Source organism: Lepidochelys olivacea, assembly GCF_965140295.1.
Source record: "Lepidochelys olivacea isolate rLepOli2 genome assembly, chromosome: 20".
In the NCBI taxonomy this organism is placed as follows: Eukaryota; Metazoa; Chordata; order Testudines; family Cheloniidae; genus Lepidochelys; species Lepidochelys olivacea.
This window is the reverse complement of record NC_140430.1, coordinates 15,421,365-15,445,884: the sequence shown is the minus strand read 5'-3', so window position 1 is coordinate 15,445,884 and position 24,520 is coordinate 15,421,365. Positions and strand designations below refer to the sequence as shown.

The 24,520-nt window shown below is 43.3% G+C and overlaps 1 protein-coding gene across 1 annotated transcript in view; it reads left to right on the top strand.

The window, feature by feature from the left end:
- Positions 1-24,520, top strand: part of CBX5 (chromobox 5) — a gene marked incomplete at its 5' end in the record, with an annotated part of 61,367 nt that overhangs the window by 27,395 nt on the left and 9,452 nt on the right. The window contains 3 exon segments of the mRNA XM_084610526.1: positions 9,451-9,629; positions 10,789-10,975; positions 15,303-15,400. Coding sequence (XP_084466652.1) covers positions 9,451-9,629; positions 10,789-10,975; positions 15,303-15,400 — 464 coding nt within the window.

The following is a 24,520-nucleotide window of genomic DNA, read 5'->3' as shown; positions in this document are numbered from 1 at the left end:
ATCTGAAGCATTAAGATCACTATAATAGATGCAAAATTGCTTGCATTCCTGTTTGTTTTATTTTAATTTCATTTTATTTGTAAAGTGACATATAATGATCATAACTCTGTGTATATTGGCTTTGACTCGTTATAACAAGTTCTTGCAAATATAATATTACACACACACAATTGTTTAAACAAAACTAGGGTAAAACTGTTTCATGACATATTTATGAGTTATATTTAGAAAAACAAATGGTTGGCTGTAAATTGCTCACATTAAATTTTAATACATGTTTTACAAGTTAATTTTAAATTTCTTTTAATAAACCCATTACAATTTCCAATCTTTTTTGAACTATTTGTAATTTAACATACATTTTCTTGGTTCAACAACACACTAATATAATAAATAATATACAAACAATTTGTACAAAATGGAGCCTGGGGAATTTCTCTAGTATCACTGTCATGTCTTGTAATATTGTTCAACAGTGTTTTTCAGCCAGGTGGGCTCTGATCCTTTTTTCATGAAACAAGCCACACTCTCAACTTGTTCTCTCTAGTGAAGGATCTTGGATGACTCCTTGCATTCTCCTGTTGTACCAGACTAGTTCTTTAATGTTTGACATCAACAGGACACCCTTCTGCTGTGTGTTCCCTCCTGTAGATTTTTGTGATCTCTTGTCAACTTCAGTCTTGATTAGCTGGTGGCTTATATGTAAATAGACTTACAATGACCAGCCAGGGAGATAAATGTCTACTGCCTCTTGCTTGAACAATTCCTGTTTATCACCTTCTAGTTACTTGTTTTACCTTACATATCTTAAGAACGTAGTTTTCAGTGTAGATACATAACTTTTTAAATAATATCCTTACATACATTTCAAAGTGATTATGACGACCAGCAGGCTGTGGGCTCTCAGTAGAGCCTTTAAATGCCCTCTTTGGCTAACTATTATGTAGATAGGGATCCCCGGGGTCTCATAAAAACTCCCCATAGACCCCTTATGCCTTCTGCCAGTTGGCACCAAGGGGTCCCTTGGTCAGAGTGTGTTTCTAGCTGTGTCCTGCAGGGATTGGTTCTTGGCCCTACCCTGTGTAACGTTTCTGATAATGACCTTGATGAAAACATAAAATAGTCACTGATAAAAGTTTGCAGATGACACAAAAATAGAGGGAAGGTAAATAACGAAGAGGACAGGTCACTGATACAGAGCGATCTGGGTTGCTTGGTAAGCTGGATGCAAGCAAATGATGTGTGTTTTAATATGGCTAAATGTAAATCTTTGAACAAAGAACATAGGTCATACTTATACAATGGGGGAATGTATGCTGGGAAGCAGTGACACCGAAAAAGACTTGGGGGGATGGTGGATAAGCAGCTTGAACACAAGCTCTCAGTGTGACGCCAGAAGGGCTAAATGCAGTCCATGGATGTATAAACAGGAGAATCTCAAGTAGGGGTGGTTAGGCCATATTACCTCTGTATTTGGCTTTGGAGTGACAACTTCTGGAATACAGTGTCCAGTTATAGTGTCCACAATTCAAGAAGGATGTTGATAAAATGGAGAAGGTTCAGAGAAGAGCCAAAAGAATGATTTAAAGGATTAGAAAACCTGCCTTATAGCGGTAGCCTCAAGTAGCTCAATCTACTTAGCTTAACAAAGAGAAGGTTATGGGTGACTTGATTACAATCTGTAATTACCTATGTGGAGAACAAATAATTAATAATGGGCTCTTCAGTCTAGCAGAAAAAGTATAACACAATTCAATGGTTGGAAGTTGAAGCTAGACTAATTCAGACTGGAAATAATGCATACACTTTTAACAGAGAGAATAATTAACTATTGGAGCAACTAGCCAAGGGTCGTGGTGGATTCTCCATCATGACCGTTTTTAAATCCAGACTGGATGTTTTTCTAAATGATCTGCTCTATGAATTATTTTGGGGGAAGTTTTATAGCTTGTGTTATACAGGAGGTCAGACCAGATGATCACAATGTTCCCTTTGGGTGTGGGAATCTATGAATAATTATGAAAAGTCCCAGTTCTCTAAACATGCAACTCTTTAATGATCATGGGTTAAGGAACATGTGGTATTTAATGCTTTTTCAAACTGTAGCTAGTTAGCAAAGATCCCCTTATGTCCAAAATGTACTATGTGCTTTATATACTGTAAGAAGACAGGTCTGTGCCCCAAGAGTTTACAGTCTACACAGATAACATAGGTCTTGTCTGGATGCGTATTAGCTGTGATCCCTAGGGATTACCTTGACCAGCTAATCTGTTAAAAGCACAGCTGCATTGTCTTCACTAGAATTTTAACATGTTAACAAGTACTTGTGGCACCTTAGAGACTAACCAATTTATTTGAGTATAAGCTTTCGTGAGCTACAGCTCACTTCATTGGATGCATTCAGTGGAAGATACAGTGGGGAGATTTATATACATAGAGAACATGAAACAATCTCACACACACACACACACACACACACACACACACACACACACACACACACACACACACACACACACACACACACACACACACACACACTCTCTGTAACCAGAGTGATCAGGTGAGGTGAGCTATTACCAGCAGGGGGGGGGGACCTTTTGTAGTGATCATCAAGGTGGGCCACTCCAAGCAGTTGACAAACGTCTGAGGAACGGTGGGGGTGGGATAAACATGGGGAAATAGTTTTACTTTGTGTAATGACCCATCCACTCCAGTATGCCAACATTTTTATGGCTGACTTAAGACAACGCTTGCTCAGCTCTTGTCCCCTAATGCCCCAACTCTATTTGCGCTACATTGATGACATCTTCATCATCTGGACCCATGGAAAAGAAGCCCTTGAGGAATTCCACCATGATTTCAACAATTTCCATCCCACCATCAACCTCAGCCTGGACCAGTCCACACAAGAGATCCACTTCCTGGACACTACGGTGCTAATAAGCGATGGTCACATAAACACCACCCTATACTGGAAACCTACTGACCACTATTCCTACCTACATGCCTCCAGTTTTCATCCAGACCACACCACATGATCCGTTGTCTACAGCCAAGCTCTACGATACAACCGCATTTGCTCCAACCCTGCAGGCAGAGACAAATGCCTACAAGATCTCTATCAAGCATTCTTACAACTACAATACCCACCTGCTGAAGTGAAGAAACAGATTGACAGAGGCAGAAGAGTACCCAGAAGTCACCTACTACAGGACAGGCCTAACAAAGAAAATAACAGAACGCCACTAGCCGTCACCTTCAGCCCCCAACTAAAACCCCTCCAACGCATCATCAGGGATCTACAACCTATCCTGAAGGATGACCCATCACTCTCACAGATCTTGGGAGACAGGCCAGTCCTTGCTTACAGACAGCCCCCCAACCTGAAGCAAATGCTCACCAGCAAACACACACCACACAACAGAACCACTAACCCAGGAACCTATCCTTGCAACAAAGCCCGTTGCCAACTGTATCCACATATCTATTCAGGGGACACCATCATAGGGCCCAGTCACATCAGCCACAATATCAGAGGCTCGTTCACGTTCACATCTACCAATGTGATCTATGCCATCATGTGCCAGCAATGCCCCTCTGCCATGTACATTGGTCAAACTGGACAGTCTCTACGTAAAAGAATAAATGGACACAAATCAGACATCAAGAATTATAACATTCAAAAACCAGTTGGAGAACACTTCAATCTCTCTGGTCACTCGATTAGAGACCTAAAAGTGGCAATTCTTCAACAAATAACTTCAAAAACAGACTCCAACGAGAGACTGCTGCATTGGAATTAATTTGCAAACTGGATACAATTAACTTAGGCTTGAATAGAGACTGGGAGTGGATGGGTCATTACACAAAGTAAAACTATATTTCCTCACGTTTATTCCCCCCTCCCCCCCCCCCGGTTCCTCAGAGGTTCTTGTCAACTGCTGGAAATGGCCCACCTTGATTATTAGTACAAAAGGTTCTCTGGTAACAGCTCACCTTAAGTGATCGCTCTGGTTACAGTGTGTATGGTAACACCCATTGTTACCATGTTCTCTATGTATATAAACCTCCCCACTGTATTTTCCACTGAATGCATCCGATGAAGTGAGCTGTAGCTCACGAAAGCTTATGCTCAAATAAATTGGTTAGTCGCTAAGGTGCCACAAGTCCTCCTTTTTCTTTCTGCGAATACAGACTAACACGGCTGCTACTCTGAAACATGTTAACAGATTCTCCTTGAAAATCATTTGAGGCTGTGCAATGACCTAGTCTTGAATGGTTTTCTTAACCAAATTCTACCTCAATTCCACTAGGAGCTATGAACTATGCTTGCTGAACATGACTGTCAGATCAAGGTTGTGAAAGTCATTTCCAGAATGGTCATCTCTTGTGGTGTGTAGAGAGAGACTAGATTTTTTTTTTTCCCACTGCTAGAAGTGAGAAATTTTAGGGTTTCTTGGAGGTTGAGTGATTTATCAGGATAATTACCACTTCTATCCTGGAGGTATGGGAATATTTAAGGATTATTATGTGCTTTGAAATCCTTACCGGGACCATATCATGTTTTGTGTTTGTGCAGCATCTAGCACTTTGTGGGTGCTACCAGAAACAACGTAACCAAACTTGATAGACAACAGTGGCATGGGAAATGTATATTTTGTTTTGGATATCTTAACCTTTAGCTTTGTGTTACAAACACTTTTTTACTAGTTTATTTTGCAGTATTACCAAAGTATTGTAAATACTGTCCCTGTATTGCCTGTAATAGCAGATGCCACATAGGCTTCCATAAAACTCCTACAGGTTTCCAATTGTTTAATTTTGTCCATCTTCCTCCCTTCCAGGAAGATTAGAGATATCTGCCTTTAGAAAAAGGCTGCCAATGGATTCTCTAGTAGCAGTACTTAAGACTCCAAAATTGAAAAGTGATTGTGCTAGTTCACAAGATGTCCAGCTGTTGTAGACATATACAAGGGAAAATCCCACTAGTTATTTCTCTCTTTGGATCTGGGTTGCATCTGGAGTTGACATTTGAGTTGCTGCAGCTCCTGTTCCTGTTCTATAATGTTTACAAGAATCTGAGCCTGCTATTGAAAAGAGCTCCGAGCTCCCATTAAGGCATGAAAATAAATGGCCAGTTTTTCAAAAGAGCTCAGCACATTGGGTAGACACTGGGTGTGGAGCTGTTTTGAAAACCTGGAGCAGTGCACTTTAGCAAGGGGGGCCTTAGGGAGTGGTCTTGTACATGTGATTTCATAAAGTTATTAACGTAATAAATTACCCACACTTAGGTATGTTCAGGATGCCCATTACCATGGTATCATAGCGCAACCAACTACATTTTATGGCATTTTTTTCCCTCTTCACCTTTGTTCTTTTAAAGTTTAAATACAGATTTGTTTCCTCTTAATACTCTAGCATACATTTCTATAACATAGTTTTGTAGTAGAATAGCAAAGCCTATCTTAAACAGGTTTAACAAGTGACTTGTTTTAAAATCAAACTACATTGAGTCTGCTAATTTTGTGGTTCTTTACGTTCTGGATTAAAATAAGATGTTGAAAACATGTAATCCCCAAACTTTCTGAGGTTCTGAAATAGGTATCACCAAATGAAATTAATAGGCAGGAGGTTTAAAACAAATAAAAGGAAGCATTTCTTCACACAACGCACAGTCAATCTGTGGAACTCCTTGCCAGAGGATGTTGTGAAGGCCAAGACCATAACAGCGTTCAAAAAAGAACTAGATAAATTCATGGAAGATGGGTCCATCAGTGGCGTCCCTAACCTCTGTTTGCCAGAAGCTGGGAATGAGCGACAAGGGATGGATCACTTGATGATTACCTGTTCTGTTCATTCCCTCTGGGGCACCTGCCACTGGCCACTGTCGGAAGACAGGATACTGGGATAGATGGACCTTTGGTCTGATCCAGTAGGGTGGTTCTTATGTTTTCAGGCAGGTAACACTAGAACAGTGTTCTCTTTCAGGGAATTAATAAATGCACTCTCTTCTGAGCCTTATCTTGTAAGGAGCTGAGAGCACCTTTAACTCTGTGGTGCTTGTTATTTTGCAGAATTGAGCTCTTAGACTGCAGCACATGCTAACGCTGAGGTGGGGGTGAGCAGCAGGCTGCTTACCAGCTAGCTAACATGGCCTCAGCCAAATGATAACATGACAGAAAGACAGATGTTGCACATAACTATAGGCTGCGGCAGAGAGGGTAGTTTAAGGTGAGTGTAGGATTGTAGCCACATCTGGTCACCACCTGGACAGACTGAGGTCAGGTCTACATTACAAACTTACATTGGTATAGCTACATTGCTCAGGGGTGTGAAAAAATCCACACCGCTGAGCGACCTAGTTACGCCAACCTAACCCGCAGTGTAAACAGCACTATGTTGACGAGAGGGCTTCTTCACTGACATAGCTACTGCCTGTCGTACAAGTGGATAACTACGTGGACAGGAGAAGCTCTCCCATCGGTGCAGTAGTGTCTTTTCTGAAGTACTACAGTGGTGCTGGTTCACTGGTGCAGAGCTGTAACCCTCAATTAAATCACCACGCTTTTTAATAACCCTGGGGGAGGGATTGTTTGTAAAGCAGTTTAGTTGCAATTAAAGTAAAGCAAGTTCAAGAATAAGGCCTGGCCTAAATTAGAAAACTGTGTTGCTCAGGGATGTGAAAAATCCACATCCCTGAGCAATGTAGTTAAGCCAACCAAGTCCCTGTATCTTTTTTTTTTTTTTTTCCCCCCCTTCTCTCCAGGAAAGGCCAGACTTTGATATGTGAAAGTAGTTATTCCAAGGCTCTGTCTTTGTGTTAAAACTTCCTTGTGTAGACTAGGCCTAATTCTATACACTAGAAAATGAGGTTGGTTTAGCTACATGGGTCAGGGGCATGGCGTTGTTAAGACAACCTAAGTCCTTTTCTAGATACTGCTAGGTCGACCGAAGAATTCTTACATCAATATTGCAATCTCAGGGAGGTGGATTACTTACACTGTGGTTGTGCTGCTGTAACATTTTAAGTGTAGACAAGCCCTTAGTGTTGTAAAACATGCACAATGAGCTGTGTGAATGGGGCATAACACCATTAAAAATGCTTTTAAAGTGTGATTCTACTTTGAAAACAGACTTTGTGGAAATGATTCCATGGATTTCCAGGTTTGTTTTTTTGTGTCTAGCGCATGAGCCAGTTTTACAAGTAAAAAGGCTCAGCAAACTCCTGTTGAGGTCTGTGAAGAAAATTAGGCTAATTGTGGACCATGAATCACCATCAATAAAGATTCTGCATTTGTAGTTAGCAATTCTGCTGATGCAGCAACCAGGTTAGGATTCCTGTTCATGCTCCCAGGTTCACTGAAATAGTGCAATTAAATTGGGTCTGCTGGTGGTTGGCTTGTTTCAAGCTCTGTCCATTTGCCTTTTCTGCCCTCAGGCAGCTTATTCATCCACTCCTGGGCCAGAAGTATACTAGTGCCTCATAGGACTAAATGCATAACTGTTTAATGAACATTAGCTGTGTGGCCTAAACTGACACAAGCCAGGAAATTCCAAGTTAAGAACTGGGAGTCTGCTTTAACTTGGAATTTCCTGGTTTCTGTCTAAATCACATGTTGCGTGTTCAGGGGGTGGGTTGTTGAATTCCTCTTTTAAAGAAACAACAACTGAGGTTATAAAAATATGCATTTACCTCGGAGCTTGGAAAGGTTCCCAGTTTGGTAAGCCTGTGTACTAAGAAATACTGTTGAAAAGTCAACATTTTAAACTGGGACCTTTTTTCTAATTAGCTATGCCACGTGCAGCAATGACTGTTCTGTGTATGTGCAGTGGCCGAGTTTTATACTAGAGGGGATCTGTAATTTAAAAATAAAATGAAACTTAATACCCAATGCAGTTGGACCACACAAGGTTTATGGACTAATAATTTGTTAGACTTGTTAAACTGGAAGCAGAGTAAAGTTATAGGAGCACAAATCTGCTATAACCACTTTTTTCACTCTTGTACCTCAAATGGTATAATTGATTCCCCCTGCCTTTATTAATTTTTGTCTAAAACTTCACTCTGGGACAGAAACCTCATAACCCCATGTTTGTCTGGAATGGTTTTTATTGCCAAGTTATAAATTCCTGGAAAAATGCCATTTTATATCTAACATTGACAGAACTTTAACTATTGTCCCATGAATACGTGCCTTTAATGGCTACAGCCCAGTAATCACAGTAGTAACGTGATAGTCAAGGTTGAAATAGCCCGTTTTTATTTCTCAATTACCTGAATTCTAGTTTGGGGCTGAACTTTCCCTTGTTTCTGACCCATCTATGTTTTGGAAAGTGATGATATCTGTTCAGATCTTTTAATAATACTTGCATAGCAGTTTTCATTTAAAGATCTCAAACCTGATTAATTTAACCTCACTACTCTCTTGGGAGATAGCTAAGTATTATCCCTGGTTTGCAGAGAGGAGAAACTGAGGCTCAGAGTTTAAGGTCCTGTCTGTGTTACCCCAGTCCAATTGTTTCTCTTACATCAGGATGCAACCTAGTTAAATTGCATCTGGACCTTTCAATATAGGGTGACATGGTCTAGTCTTTTAACATAGTCATGATTTCAAACTCTGAGCCTCGTTTTCTCTCCTGTAAAACAGAGATAATATTTGCCTTCCGAGGAGGATAGGGTGGTTATATCCATTGGTATCTGTAAAGGTGATGGTTGTAGAATTGGTTCAAGAACAGTCAAGCCCTCTCTACACGGAGGAAACTGTTTTTAAAAAAAAAAAAAATGGCACCACTGCGAATGTTCAGCTCCACTGCTGCTGGAAGCCCTAATGTAGACGGACCACTGGCATTTAACGCCATCTGATAACCCTTGCTCATCCATGCTGTGGCTTCCAACATTGCTAACCTTTGTGGTGCTGAACTAGTGTTCAGAATTTCTATAAAAATGCCCCCAGAATAGGTAGGGCCCCGTTGTTGTTGTAACTGGGTCCCCGGATGTGGTTGCATTTGTAGTTCTAGATGGGGGCATTCCTGCTGGGCAAATCCACAGAATATGTTTATTTACTGAACTCTGCATCCAGCCCAGGGTAGACAGGCCTTCCAGAGATTAAAATGGATCAGTTTAGCTATCCTCAACAGCTCAACTGGAAATACCAACTCGCTTCAAAAATCTTGCAATTCTGGACAAAGTCACTTTGTCAAGTCCTTAAATGACAGGCTCATAGTCTTGTTCACGCTCATTCTTCCCCTTCTGTTTATAGTGGCCTTTTAAGCCCTGATCCTGCAGTGAGCTCTGACCATGGATCTCTCTGCAGGGTCGGCGCTTTAGTGACAAGAGTTGGAGAAACCTTAGAGGGTCCCAAATGGGTGGGTGATACCTTGGCTGGGAGCAGTGCTGAAGCCTGCATCAGTGCCAACAATTAACAACATTTCACTTCCGATTTGCAGGAATTGGGTGGCCTTGGTGCATTAGGTGGAACTTCCTGCGCTATGGGAAAGAAAACCAAGAGGACAGCAGATAGTTCGTCCTCTGAAGATGAGGAGGAGTATGTTGTGGAGAAGGTGCTAGACAGGCGTGTTGTGAAGGGTCAAGTGGAGTATCTTCTCAAGTGGAAAGGATTCTCTGAGTAAGTCCAACTTTCCTTCTGACTTGGGCTATCTTCTTTAGCAGCGCTCCAGGCAGTGCTTCAAATTTGACCTTTGCTGCCCTCATTCAAGCTTTCCTAAACACCTTCAAGGGTGGAGCTTGCCTTCTTCACTCCAGATAAGAGTGGCGTGCATCCATTTAAATGAGTGGGTCACGAGGAGAGGGCCTGGGATTGTGAGTGGGTTGTGAAACACTGGCAAAAGTTACTTTCCCTTTGGCATCTGCGTTCCCTCTCTCACTTCATGGAGTTGGTAGTTCCACTTGAGTTGTTCACCAGCACTCTCGTCTATAGTCTTCCTCCTCACTTGAGCACCAGTGACTGACTCCCGGGTGAAGGTGCACCTGAGCAGTTATTGTCTAGACTTATTGTGGAGATGCTATTGACTGCAGCTTGGGTAAATGGCTGTTTAGAAGAGGGATACTTCAAGTGCCTTTTTAAAAAAATCTCCCCTTTAACTTCCTCTTAATCTGCCCCAATGGGGAAACTTTTTGCAGGTTGTGTGTCCTGTGTGTTTTTCATGGCTTTTGGCCAGACCATTGGGGAATCTAGTAGTCTACCGTGAAACACAGCCATGACTGAAAATGTGCAAGGTTTTTATCTTGGCATGGGTTGTTTAAATGGATGCACACTGCTTTATACTGCGGGCGGGGGCAGAACATTTAACACAGATGATCAGAAAGGAAGGTTCTGGGGGGAGGGATTGGGAAGTATGTATTTGCATAGAAAATCTGGTAGAACCTTGTTTAGTCAAACCTGGTTTATCCATACGTCTTCACTTAAGATAATGACCTCCATTATCACTGCAGTGAAGAGCTCTGCAGACTTCCAGGTGATTCTAGAATAATCAAATGCATTCTCTGTCTCCTGTTAGTCTGAGATTATGCTTCATTTTGAAATCTTCACCTTATGAGTCACTTAGCAACACGGCAATCTGTGTTCATGAAGTGCAAGGGTATCTAAAGTATTGATACTGCAGGTGTCTGGGCTCCCAAAGGAAATGGGGAACTCAGCTTAAAACGCTTGCTAACAACTAACTAACTTTGCCTTAGAGTAGGTCAATATCTATGATCTTTGGATGGCAGCATTAAAACTTCTCCACCTCTGTTTTGATTGTTGTTGCCCATCTTTTCCATGGCAGGGAACACAATACTTGGGAACCCGAGAAGAATCTGGACTGCCCCGAGCTGATTTGTGAGTTTATGAAAAAATATAAAAAAATGAAGGAGGGTGAGAACAACAAATCAAGAGAAAAATCCGAAAGCACAAAGAGGAAATCCAGCCTCTCCAACAGTGCCGAGGACATCAAAACCAAAAAGAAGAGGGAGGTGAGCTTGCAGGATTTTCCTTCACCCCATTCCGCCACAAGTTTCTAGCAAAGCAGCAAGCCCTGTTCTGCACAGAATATATTGATCTGTGCTGGTGGAAACCATCTCCTACCCGCAACCTCCTAAAAATTACATGAGAGAATTATAAAAACGAAAGAGTCAAGAGGGTGTATTCTGTTAGGCAAACTGGCATAGAGCAACACCTCAGTTTGGCTGTGCTTCAGTCTGCCAGCTTTGTACAACTTTCAGGAAAGCTGCCCTAGAATAGGATGAACTAAATGCTGCCGCTGACTCCAAAAAATTGAATCACTAAAAATAATTAGGGTCTTAAATATAATAAAGATTAATAAACAAACAAGGAGCAAACTACAGTAGGCTAGGACACAAGAAATACAGCTTATTGTTTGACTGAAGAAAGAGACTTTAAATGCTGATTTAAGCTTGACATAAGTATTTTAAAGTAGATCTTGCCTTAAAACAATACATGCCTAAAGCAAGAGGCTTTCCTGTATGTCTCAGTCTGCAACAGTCATTTGGGGCTCTAGGGAGGATGCAGCAGTAAAATGCCTGCTCTCGCTGCCCTTAAGTGTTTCTCAAGCATTCATTCACTGTCATATCTAGGAGCAGATTTTAGGGAAAAGTTCATTGTGGGTTTTTTTTAACATTTCTATCTGTTTGTTGTAATTTCAATTTAAAATTCGTATTTATATTGTACTATGTGCAGTGACTAAGAGGCTACATTAACTATCTTGAGCCCAAATGCATTTGAATATCTAGAAGGTCTGGCATAGTTAGGATTCCAAGCAACTTCTGTGCAAAGTAGGACCCATCTCCTCTGCCCTTCCCTTGCTTTCGTTATTGATTACTGCCTCCCACTGGAATGTGGCTGGGCACTTCTGCTCTTCTCTTTGGAGAGTTGTTGCAGCATCTCCTGAAAGATGCATCTCTTTGTGCAGTTGACAAGACATGGTCTCCTCCTGACACCCACAGCTGGATGTTGTACAGATCTCCACTGTGACAGCTCTGGCTCCTGAGTGTTTGGCCATGGACTCGGTCATCTGCACCAGCCAATAGCTGCCATGAAATACATTTTCCAAGATGGGCCTAGCTAGTAAGGGCTTCAAAGGTCAGAGGTGAAATCCTGGCCTCCTTGCAATCAGTGGCAAAACTCCCATTGATTTCAATATGGCCTAGATATCACTCCAGAACCTTGTACCTTTAAAGTAGACCTGGGAAACCAGAGTAACTTTTATGGAGGTCATGGCCTTAGCCTCGTTGAGACAAAGCACTATTCACAGCTGTGAAGATCACAAAAGACTGACAGGCCTTTCTAATCTGTTAGCAAATATTTAATGAAACCCAGCCATTTAATTTTCAAACTCTGGAGGCCAGAACTACAGTATAGGCCGATGGACAGTAATTCCCAGGGAAACTGGGGAAGGTCAAGCAGCTATAGAGGGAGTATCATGTAGCCCTACTTACCTAGACTACGGAGGTAGTGGGTGGACCTTTCATGGTCAAGAGAGGAAAGGAAATCAAGGAATACAACAGAGCGGCAGAAACATGGTGCTTTCTCTTAGAACAGGAGCTCTCTGTTTCAAAGTGCTGCATAGACTTTTAACCACCATTAAAAGCCAATGGGGCATTGAAAATAAATCCCCAGACGTGGCTTTGAAAATGTAGGAAATCCAGACAGGTTGCTGGAGGTAATGATGCCTGTTGGTTAAATTACTGTCACTGCAAGCACCTTGATACTCAATTATGATGAGGGCAAGGGGGCCTTGTTGGCTGAAGTATAAAATAAAAATGTTGACTCCCTTTTTAAAAAAAAAAAAAAAAAAGAGGTTTCCCAGATGTGCAGTCCAATGCACAAAACGTGAGAAGATGGGTTATTAAAGCCCATCTTTGTGGAAAAGACTAATATATGGAATCTTACATAAATGAGGAACCGTTGAGCAGTATTTTATGTCTCAGATTTTCCTTTCCTGAAGAAACTCTCCTGCAGAACTGTCTTCTCGTTGCTTTTTTTACAACCTTATTTGAAGAAATGCCCTGCCCTTTACAGCTGTGTCTGTACAAAGTTATGGCTAAGTCATTGGAGATTCAAACCCATATTGCTACTGTCTGCCAGTAATGAAATGATAAGGGGTAATAAGGTCATATATTTCATATCCAGAAGGTTACCCTTAGTGTGTAGGGATTACAGTTTTATAACCCATTATGTATCCTATTTAAAGTTTTGGAACTAAAGCTTTCCACCAGTACAATGAGCAGTTTGATTTCTGCAGCTTAGCTGAAGCATCTTGTCTTCTGATTCCAATGTTCTAGCTTGGCACAGTTTCCCAAAGAGATGATGCAAATATCAACACACACTGGTATGGGTCTTAAAAATCCATGCCATGCTTGCATCCACCAGTACTTTTCATGGCAATTGCCATGTATCTGAAGCTGGAGTCTCCCCTGCTGTGTTACCTCAGCTATGATAGTCCATGATCGAACATTAAAAGGCTGGAGACTTGCATACATCTTCTGGGGGCAAAAAAGGAATAGCAGATATTTCTTAATCATTGTTACAAGGGACATTGTTTTGAAATCTAGATAATTTTTTAAAAAAAGAATTGAAAGTAGTTTGAGATAATGTACCTGTCCCCAAGTCCCCTGTCAATTTCTGTGGTTTAGTCACACTTTCTAAAAAATGTTTTTTTCCTCTCCTTTCTTGTGTAAAGACAAAAGGGGAAGCTGGGTAATTTATAGGAGAAACAGTGAAACTGATGATACACAAAGTGTTGTGAAATGCACAAAATATACTCTTGGGAAATTTCCCCCCTCTAATCTTTCAGTGATGGTAATCTCAGTTATTGCATGTCACAATAATAGGGCCACTATTTCAAACAGAAATATGATTTGTTTGTTAAGCTGTGCCCCTTACACCATGTGATCTCTTGTGTGGCACCTGCAGTAAAACATCCTTGAGGTACACATCTTTGTTTACCCCTAAAATGCTCCTCTACCCTCCACATCTCAGCTAGATCTAGTAGCTGAGCTGTCATAACCAAATATACCACAGAATGTTTAGGGTTAGATTTTTAGAAAGCGCTGAGTACCCCTGTTTGGGGTCAAACATATATTTTTGAATGTGCTTAGCTGCTGTGTAGGCACCTAAATGAAGTGGAGAGACTTTCAAATGCGCCCAGCTCCCATTGTTCTCAAAGGCAGTTGTTTGGGTGCTGAGCTCCTTTGAAAATTTAGCCCCAATGCTGTAGTATTGCAGCTGAAGATAGTGATGAGTTCCAGCCATGAAGTTCTCCTCCAGACCCACACTCTTCTAAAGTTGGACAGTGTTCAGGTCCGTCCTTTTGGTTTAGACCTATTTCTAATATAAAAACTAAACGCCTGTTGCAGTGCAAATTGTAATGCAGTAGCTTAGATTTTTTTTTGTATTTTATTCGTTTACTGAAATTGGTGCATTCCCAGTGGGTCTCCTAGTCACTAGTGAAGTAGCCAGATTTTGCTTGGGTCTGTATTCTCTCATTACCCTCTAAGCGTTTCTTCATTTGGCAAATGTTTTTAGTGCATCCAAAGCCAAACTGGCTGCCTCTTTGTTTGCCTCTTGATCTGCATAGCAGTATCTGTTGTACAGCATGACAAGCAGCAAACATGCGTATCTGAGAATAACATGTGCTCCTGCAATGAAAGAGAGAACCTTCGCCCCAGACACTATGGCCTGTGGTGACTGAAAGCTGTCAGGCCACCTAACAGCCATCAGATGGTATGTGCGAGGAGCTGCATCACCCCTGCCTCCCTCACGCGCTCACAAGCCCCATCTCAGACTGTTAGTAAAAATGTACAAATTGTCCCATTGTTGGTGGCCTCAGCCCAGAGACCTCATGGACAGAATCAAACTCTCCTCTTCCTTTGGAGTTGGTGGTAGGCTCGAGAAGCTAGCATCCCTGTAGCCAGAGCTATACCTCTTCTGGGGAGAGCAGACTTTGATCTTTGGGGATGTCTGTTATCAATCCAGGACCTCTCACCAGCTGTTAATTTAAACTGATTGCCCTAAAATAGGGGCTTGGCTTTAGGGATTTCCTTGTTTTCCCCTCCCTCCGTGTTCATTATTATTGACTCATGAATTGTAGATTCCAAACAATGACTTGGAGAAGTTAAGGAGTCTAGCCGTCTTTTTATAACCTCACCATATTTCTACATGTCGGAGGGTTGCCAGTGCCCTTTTAAGCCTGCTTCATTCTAAATTGTCAGGATGTAAAGAAACAGCCAAAGATAATATAAATCATTATAATTTTTTTTCAACCCATTCTATCCTTGCCAGAGCAACGATATTGCCAGGGGCTTTGAAAGAGGATTAGAGCCAGAAAAGATCATCGGTGCCACAGACTCCTGTGGAGATTTAATGTTCTTAATGAAATGGTAAGTCCCGGAGTATCGTCATCTCCCCCCCCCCCCCCCGCCTCCCTTTCAGATTAGTAGCTTGGATGGTTTTCTGGTCTGTGCTCTCGTCTAACACACCCAGGGAGGGAATGGTCCCAAGTGAGCCACTGTAGTAAACAGGACTAGGGCAGCTAGGTAGCTCCACTTTCTTTTGTGTGGCTTCATTCTCTCTCATTCAGGCTTGCCCCTCCTATCTTAGGTTTTACCTCTGCTGTGCCACTGACCTGGTGTTCACTGGTTCGGGGGCTGGCTCGCTCCCCTGTCCCAGAACACAATCAAGTTCAAGCTTCCTGCTGGAACCAGCAACTAGGCAGTTTCCAACTCTGCTCCTCCTGACCCCCCCACCCACCCAGTGATAGTGCACAGGAAATCCTTTGAAAGAGATTCCCATTTGGCTTTCTTGGTTCCTTTGCTTTTTTCAGCTGGATTGGCATCTTGCTGGGCCAATGTAGCAGGCAGCTAGTGGCCCCTCCCCCACCCTCTGCAAAGACAAAGAGCTGGGAGCTTCAGGCACAACAATCCTGCAGCTTTGCTAGGCAGGAGAAGGCTGCAGCTTTGTTTTGCCTGCCTGCTCCAGTTCCCAGCCCTGCCGTAAAGAGTTCCCTGGCTCGTGGCACCTGCCCTCGTTGGCCCAGAGTCCAGCACAGAGTGAGCCCTGGCTCTGCTTTGGCTTTTCTGAAACCCAGCAAGACAGAAGCAGATTCACTCAATTCCCTCACATCAGCAGGCAGAGTCTTGTACTTCCCACAGGTCTCAGGGTCCTCTGCCCGCAATATGCACCAAATCTAAACATTATAAGGACAAAGTGACGCACACTGGGTGTTGCTCTTACAGCTGTTAGTTGAGCCTATCTTCTGGTAAGCTCTTGTGCATATAGAAATCCAACAGTTCTCTTTGTTCTGTACTCGCTAGTTAAAGGTGAAAAAGCACCTTACGCATACATTACCAGGTGGCTAAAGATGTTGTATTAGAGGAGTGTAATGATAAAAGCTTATTAAGAGTGAGCACACTTCTACATTGTAAATTCACGTGCTGTATGAAGAAATGTGTAAGGCAGCAACTTGGTCATCTTGCAGGCTTTTGCCAGATGCTGCAAACAAGGAGTGAAGGCAACATCTGCAGAGGCCTCTCTGGTCCTGGGATATTTTCTTTACAAATGGAAAACAAAAATTTTGCCTCTAAAACATTCACTCTGATCTCAGCCAGGGGGTTTTGCTGCTGCCATTTCTGCACTGGGGGGAGAACATCTGCACTTTGACTGTTCAGTCTTGTCCTAATTCACCGTTACCCTTCTACATTTTGGGTCAGATCAGTAGAAGAGTTACACTGCTGTGTTCTGCAGATGGATTTAATTGGGGAAGTTAATAATTAAGTGGGCTTTCAGGTTTGGATACCTTCTCACTGGGTTGTGTTCCTGAAGGTAGAGCCAGCCCCTGATATGGTGATTGACAGGTCTCCTCCTGCCACCTCAGTTGCACAGCACAGATTACACCCGGTGTAGGAATGGTGATACTTTGGGAAGAAGGTGTGCATAAAAGTATCCTATATAAATGGACTATGTTTATGGAACAGAGGGGGAAACTGCAAGTGATCCCACAAGATGAAGATGGCAAAATCTTGGTAGATGAGAGAGGCAGGGAGAGAGAGCTCCCTGGTGAGCGGTGGATACTAAACTAATGTTGTTCTTAACATTACCAAAATGGACAGCATTACATTGATTGGGGTGGAAGGTGATCGTGGGGAGCAGGAAATGAAGTTTCCTATAATCCAGTACATGAATTGAATTTATCTGGCAGTTTTACTTGATGGTAGCGCTGGGGCAGCTGTTGCTCCACTATTCAGTTCTTCTTCAAGTAGCGTCCCGGCGGGTGCTCCACTGTAGGTGCGTCCCTGTGCTGCCGATCGGAGAACTTCACATGAACTGTCTCTCCCTTCCCCCAATGGGGTGTGCTCAGCTCACCGGGCTTCAAGAAGTCCCTCTCTTGTAAAGTGGCTGTCCCTATCGCAGACAAGCACTCCCGATGTATTCGCTGCCTTGGGGAAGGATACATCCAACAAAAGTGTGGTCTTTGCCAGCAACTCAGGCCCCTGTCCTCTAAGAATAGAGAGCTCAGGCAGGTTATCTTCATGGAGTCAGCTCTCCGACCCTCTCCAGACCTGCACCACAAGTCACCTGGCAGATGTGAGTCTTCTCGACAACCCTTAACACTTAAAGACTGTGGGTCAAAGAAAAAAGCTGCTTCTCACAAATCATCAAAAAAGAGAGCGAGAAGTCCCCACAGTGAGCACCGAGATAGCTGTAAACATTCTCTGGCAAACTCAGTATCCTCAGTACTGCTGGCACCGAGACCTTTTCAGTCCTGTTCCTATGGCTCATGGAAGTCCTCAGTGGCAGGTACCGTTGATAAGCCTTTGGACCCGATGGGCATGGGCGCTGAGTCAGTGGCACCGAGGAACAAACACAGGAGTAAGCTCTCCTCCAGGAAGGCATTACTGGTACGTGATCCTGCATTGGTACCGTACTTGATGCTTCATCCAGCACCAGAGTGACTGGTACTGCCTAGATCCCGTCCCTGTCCCGTCCCCCCTGGCACTGCTGAATTCCAACACTCCAGGGACCCCTGTAACAGACATGCTGTGATGGTCTCCTCTTTAGTGCCGGTACCGCCACTCAGAGTTTTCGTTCGGCACAGGAGTCTTCCCCGCTGTCCTGCCATGCTCCCCCGCCCTCCAGTGAGGGCTCGGACAGTGAAGCTGAGGAGATGACATCTCAATACTCCTCACAGGCTCCTTGTGGTGCCCAATATCAGAAGAGCCCTCAAGGATACCCTCAAATGGCCCCACCACCACCACCTTGATATGGCAATCCATGAGCACCACCACTGATGTCTATGCCACCACCCCAGTGGCCATACTGGGACCATTGGCCTGCATATCACCACCATGCCTTTTGAACCTCTAGCCCCACTCGAGAACCCATGAGTTACACCCCTTTGGCCGCGATGTCCTAGGCCTCAGAACCACTGGAAGAAATTGTGGAGGAATAGGAGGGTGGCATTGATGAAGAAGTGACCCTGAGGACCATTTCCTCCTCTTCCCCGGATGATGCCGTTATGCCTCCCCCGCTGTTTCTGGCATACAATTTTTCCTCTTCCAGGACCTAGCAAGATGTCCTAGCAAGGGAGACCGAATTCCTCTTTTCCCACCCTCCACTCAACTCCATTGTGGTGGATACTGTTAACTCCCATGGCTGTCAACACCAAATGAGGTCCACTCCCTATGATGGACTGGAAGCGTTTGGATCTTTTTGGGAGGAAGGAGTACTTCTTGGCCACGCTCCAATTGAATCGCCCTCATGGTGAAATACAACTACGTAAACTATTCAAAACTGAATGATTTTATTGAATAGCTGCCCAAGTCACATTGTGACCAATTTAAGGTCATCGTTCAGAAGGGACAGCTAGAAGCAAAGACAGCACTATCATCTGCATTTGACACAACTGACACTGCGGCCAGGTCCATCTCCACAGTGTGTTGCTTTTCACCACCAACACATTGCTCATAGGGTGGTGCACGTTGCCACCTGATGTGCTGGGGTCTCATTGAGCCTGCCCTTTCCACCAGCCTTACGACACAAGGCAAATGGTCACTCACAAAGATATCCCTTCACATCAACCTCCTCAAACTAAGAGCAGTCAGGAATGCCTCCGCCCACTTCCTCCTGCTGAACAAAGGACCACAGACGAGTCCTAACAGACAATGTAGCCTGCATGTACTACATAAATTGACAAGGGGAAGCCTGGTCACCCTCCCTCTGCATGGAGGCAATGAGACTGTGGAACTCCCGCAATGTCACACTGGCAGCAGCCTACCTCCTGGGCACATAAAACTCAATAGTGGACAGTCTTAGTTGCAAATTCCCACTGTGACAGGTTGGACCTCCCTTTTGGGGTGCTACCTGATGTGCTGGGGTCTCACTGAGCCTGCCCTTTCCACCAGCCTGGGTTTCCTCACCCTGTTCTTGCTGTGCTAGGCTCTCAAGCCTTCTCCAGCACACACATAGGTAAGGCCATAACCTGCTGCAGAGATGGACTGAAATCAGCTCTATGTGGGAGGACGTAGCTAGGAGGATGGCCAGCACTCACATGCACACCTCCTTTGGGATATAAACCCAAAATAATAATGTCTTGTACTGAATAGAAAGATCTGCACAAACTGGGTTTTGAAATAGACAAGAAATACCTTTATTAACTACAAAAGGTTTATAAGGGATAGAAAACAGAACAAAGCAGATTACTGAGCAAATAAAACAAAACATGCAAACTAAACTTAACACACTCAAACAGGCTACAAAATGTAATTTTTCACCCTAAATGTTGTTTTAGGTAGGTTGCAGAGTTTCTGTAGCTTAGGGTTCCAGTTATTTCTTTAGACTGGACCCCTGTCTCAGCCTTTCCCTTCAGGTGTTTTTAGCAATCTTCCTTCTTGGATAGGGAGGCAATGGAGAAGAGTCCTGATAGCATTACTTCCCAGCCATAAATAGAATTTACATAAGGCGGGAATCTTTTGTTTCCACTGGAAAAATACCAGCAGTGTCCACGGTGGTACTCCATATCAGGTGACCTCATCAGATGACCCTGCAGTGTCAAAGCAACATCCCAGGAAGCTCCTCAGAAAGGTGGGAGATTAATATCTTTAAAGTTCTATTGTCCTTAAATGGCTCATTCAGGCTGATTGCTTACTGTCTGGTGGGTGTTCCCCCTCATGTACACACAGTTGTAATTGTTACATAGTCAATATTCCTAACTTCAGATACAGAAATTATACATGTATGCAAATTGGATAAACACATTCAGTAGATCATAACCTTTTCAATGATGCAAGATGGGTCATGTGAGGCATAAAACATGTATCTTAGTTATGCTATATTCATATCACAACAATATTTCTATGAAGAATATGGGTGTAATGTCACACCCACATGACCACAAGTGAGAGCTAAGCCCAGTAGTACTTCACAGTCTATTTGGTCGCTGGGAACACCGACCACAGTCTTGTTTGCCACTTAAACCTGTACAAGAAATGTACATGCTACTGCTCTAGAGCAGGGATAAGACAACACTCCCAAGGTGATGCTCTCCTCCTCCTCCCCTGGGATGGGGACCTTCTTTATGTCTTTCCTTCTTTTCCCCTACTATTGAAGGTTCTGCTGAAAATAAAAAGAAATGGAGCACACATCAGTCTGGTCACTCCTACTTGGCTGAGACACACCGTGGTCCCTTAACTGTCACAGTGCATAACGTGCCTGACGATCCCTCTCCCTGCACTCCGTACCTCCTCTCCCAGGACCTACATCCTGGCTTGGGGGTTCTCTGCCTTAAGGCATGGATCCTTGGTTCAAACACCTAGAAAGCTCCTGTTTGAACGATGTGCAAGAGGTATTATTACACAGTAGAAAGTCCTCAACACGAGGTACTTAAATCCAAAAATGGTCCAGGTTTCGGATTTGGTATACTTCACAACAAATCTCCCCAACATCCGTGACTATTCCACACATCTTAGACTATGTTCTGGCCCTAAAAATATTGGGGCTGTCTCTGAGCTCTCTCTGAGTCCACCTAGCAGCGCTAACAGCCTTCCACTATCCAGTAGAGGGGTGCTCAGTGTTGTCACACCCAACCACCAAAGGATCCTCAAGGGTACAATGAACCTTTTCCCACAACCTCAACTTCCTACTCCCACATGGGACTTAAATATGACTAGGGACTGACTAGGCCTCCCTTCGAACCCATGGCCACCTGTTCGCTTACATACCTGTCAGTGACAACGGCCTTCTTGATAGCAATTACCTCAGCCGGGAGAATAGGCGAAATAGTGGCTCTGCTGGCACATCCCCCCCTTCAATGGTATCCTTTTAGGACATGGTTACGCTCAGGCTGCATCCAAAATTCATTCTGAAGATAACTTAAGGTTGATTCATCTTTCAACCTTCTATCCCAAGCCTCACCAAGACAACAGGGAGGCTAAATTACACACTCCAAATGGCAGGAGAGCCCTAGCCTTCTGCCTGGGCAGGATGAAAGCTTTCAGAAAGTTCCCCAAGCTTTTCCTTTCCATTGTGGACAGATCCAGGGGCTCACCAGTATCATCCCACGACTCTCCAAGTGGGTCTCGAACTGCAACAGACAATGTTACCAAGTTCGCAGTATGACCCCTCCAGATACTACTCTTACACACTCCACAAGGTTGATCTCCTCATATATCGCCTTTTTCAAGAATGTTCCTATCTCCGAGATCTATAGAAGTGTGACATGGGCTGTGACTGGAGTCCTGGGGAGCCACGATGAAGTTACTCAGTTAGGGTGAACTGCAAAGAATGGGGCAGAGAGTCCCCAAAGCTGGTGGATATTCCAGTACTTAGATTTACCAAGCCAGCACAAAACAGCTTCTATAATACCTCACTGGTTACCCAGAAGCCAACAACACAGTTCACTTAAAGCAACCCAGCCTCAGGCCTCCACCGAGACACCCAAGTGAAATATGATGAGGATCTTATTCATCATATTAAAAAGTTCTACCAATCCCAAATGATAGGACACATTACCTCCCAGGTTAATGAATATTTCAGATCTTACCGAATTATGCGCTTACAGCCAATTCTTATTAACTAAACTAAAATTTATTAAAAAAGAAAAGAGTGAGTATTGGTTAAAAGATCAATCTACGTACAGACATGAGTACAGTTGTGAGATCAGATTCATAGTATAGATAGTGAGTTTTGTAGTTGCAAAGAGTTCTTTCAGAATTAGTCCATAGGTTATAGTCCAATGTTCATATTCAGGGTGATCCAGATTAGGACTGGAGATCTCAGCCTTATGGCTTAAACTTCCCCTTCATGAAGCATTAAGCACATCTGAGATAAAAAGGATCAGGATCCAAAGGGTTTTTATACAGTTCCAGGTCGTTTTTGGCAACTCGGAGTCCTTAGGCAAACAATAGGCAATTATGGAGCTTTTGAAGTTGACCTATTTCCTAAGCATCACCGGTAATTAGCTACACAGATTATCATGAGGCGGTTGCTGGTTTTCCACCATTCTCAGGTGATTTGCTATACATTTCAAAGAGAGATGAATACAGTGATTATGGTTCATTTAAATGTTAGTATTTCCCTTTGAACTGTCTGTTTACATAGCTAACATCTAACGATATGAGTACACACATACAATTAGTATCACCTCTGATTTCTAACTGTATAGGTTTGCATTTCAAATTTCTAGCCTAACCACCATGGAATGGCCCTAATTACCATTCGCATACTTCTGTACATGTCTCTAAAGGTTGGCTCTGGGTCATTTAGCCTGCGAGCTGCTTAACTCTTTCTGGCCATTCATTACACTTTTTGTATAAGATTTGTTGCAATTATATAACAGTGGTAGCAACAATGATTTGCATTATTATACTCTAATCAGATAATGTCACATGGGCGTCAGTCCACACTTTCGCAGAACGTTATGCGATCACTGGGGACTCTGCCTCCAATGCCATCTTCAGCTCCATAATACTGTCATCTGTAACTGACCTGACTCTGAAGTTCCAGCCCTCCAGAACGGGTACTGCTCGAGAGTCACCTACAGTGGAACGCCCATAGGGACACTACTTGAAGAAGAAGTTACTCATCTGTGCAGTAATGACCCACCCTCCTCCCCTCTACTTCGGAGTTCTTGTCAATGACCACGGAAGAGAAGGAACTGAGGGGGCTTAGCCCGTGCACGTTGATTAGCCTCATGGCTCAGCATGAGGAGAAACAGCACGCGTGGGCCCAGTAGACACTGCTACCAAAGTTCTCTGATCAGCAGTGCAGGGACACAAGCACACCTACAGTGGAGCACCCATAGGGACACACATCTCAAAGAGTCATTGTTACTGGACAAAGTGAGTAACTTCTTCTTTTATGGTGAACGTACAGTTTAACAGGACATTTCTTGCCTTACGTATATGGGTATTGTTGTGTTGGCTGTTCCACCCCAGAGACTATTGCTTGTGCTGCACAAAACAAGAAATTGAAAGGGCACTGTATTGGTCCCCAAGCTAGTGCAGGTCTGTGGAGAGTTCCTAAGGAATGCTATAACTCGCTAACACCAATGGTAGTTGGGGTGGTCAGTGTTTAGTCACATGCTAAAGTGATTTTGGGAATGGAAAGCATTCCATAGAAACCGAAGCTGCTTAATAGTCTAGCATTGACATCTGACTAAAGTTGTTTCTGTGAGCCGCATTCACAGTGCTATGTGCTTTCAAGGCACTGTCCAAAACTAATCTGCACACTGAGTGAGAAGGATAATCTAGTGGACAGGAATTTAGGAGACCTGGGTTCAGTTACTCCCAGACTCCCTTTGTGTCCTTGGGCAAGTCACTTAGTGTCTCTGCCCTACAGGTTCCCATCTGTGAAATGGGTACGATGCTTCCCTTCCTTGCAAGGGAGCTGTGGAGATCACACCCATTAATGGCTGGGAAGTGCTCAGGGGTTGTGTGAGAAGAGCTATGTATATACATAAAGAGACAGACACACATCCTGTGAAGGAGGGATGTATCTCTGCGTGTGTGTGTGTGCCTATTCACGCTGTTCCTCACAGCAGAGTTTTATAGTCCTATTACAGTAGAACCTCAGAGTTACGAACACCAGAGTTACAAACTGACTAGTCAACTGCACACCTCCTTTGGAACCGGAAGCACACAATCAGGCAGCAGTAGAGACAGAAAATAAAAGCAAACAGCGTACAGTACTGTGTTATACTAAAAATATAAAAGGAAAGTTTAAAAAAAATATTTGACAAGATAAGGAAACTGTTTCTGTGCTTGTTTCATTTAAATCAACATGGTTAAATCAAGCATTTTTCTTCTGCGTAGTAAAATTTCAAAGCTGTATTAAGTCAATGTTTACTTGTCAACTTTTGAAAGAACAATTATAATGTTTTGTTGAGAATTATGAACATTTCAGAGTTATGAACAACCTCCATTCCCAAGGTGTTCGTAACTCGGAGGTTCTAAGGTAATGTTGAAAGCTGGCCAGTGGGAGCCCAGAGCTAACAAGGAACCTAGTAA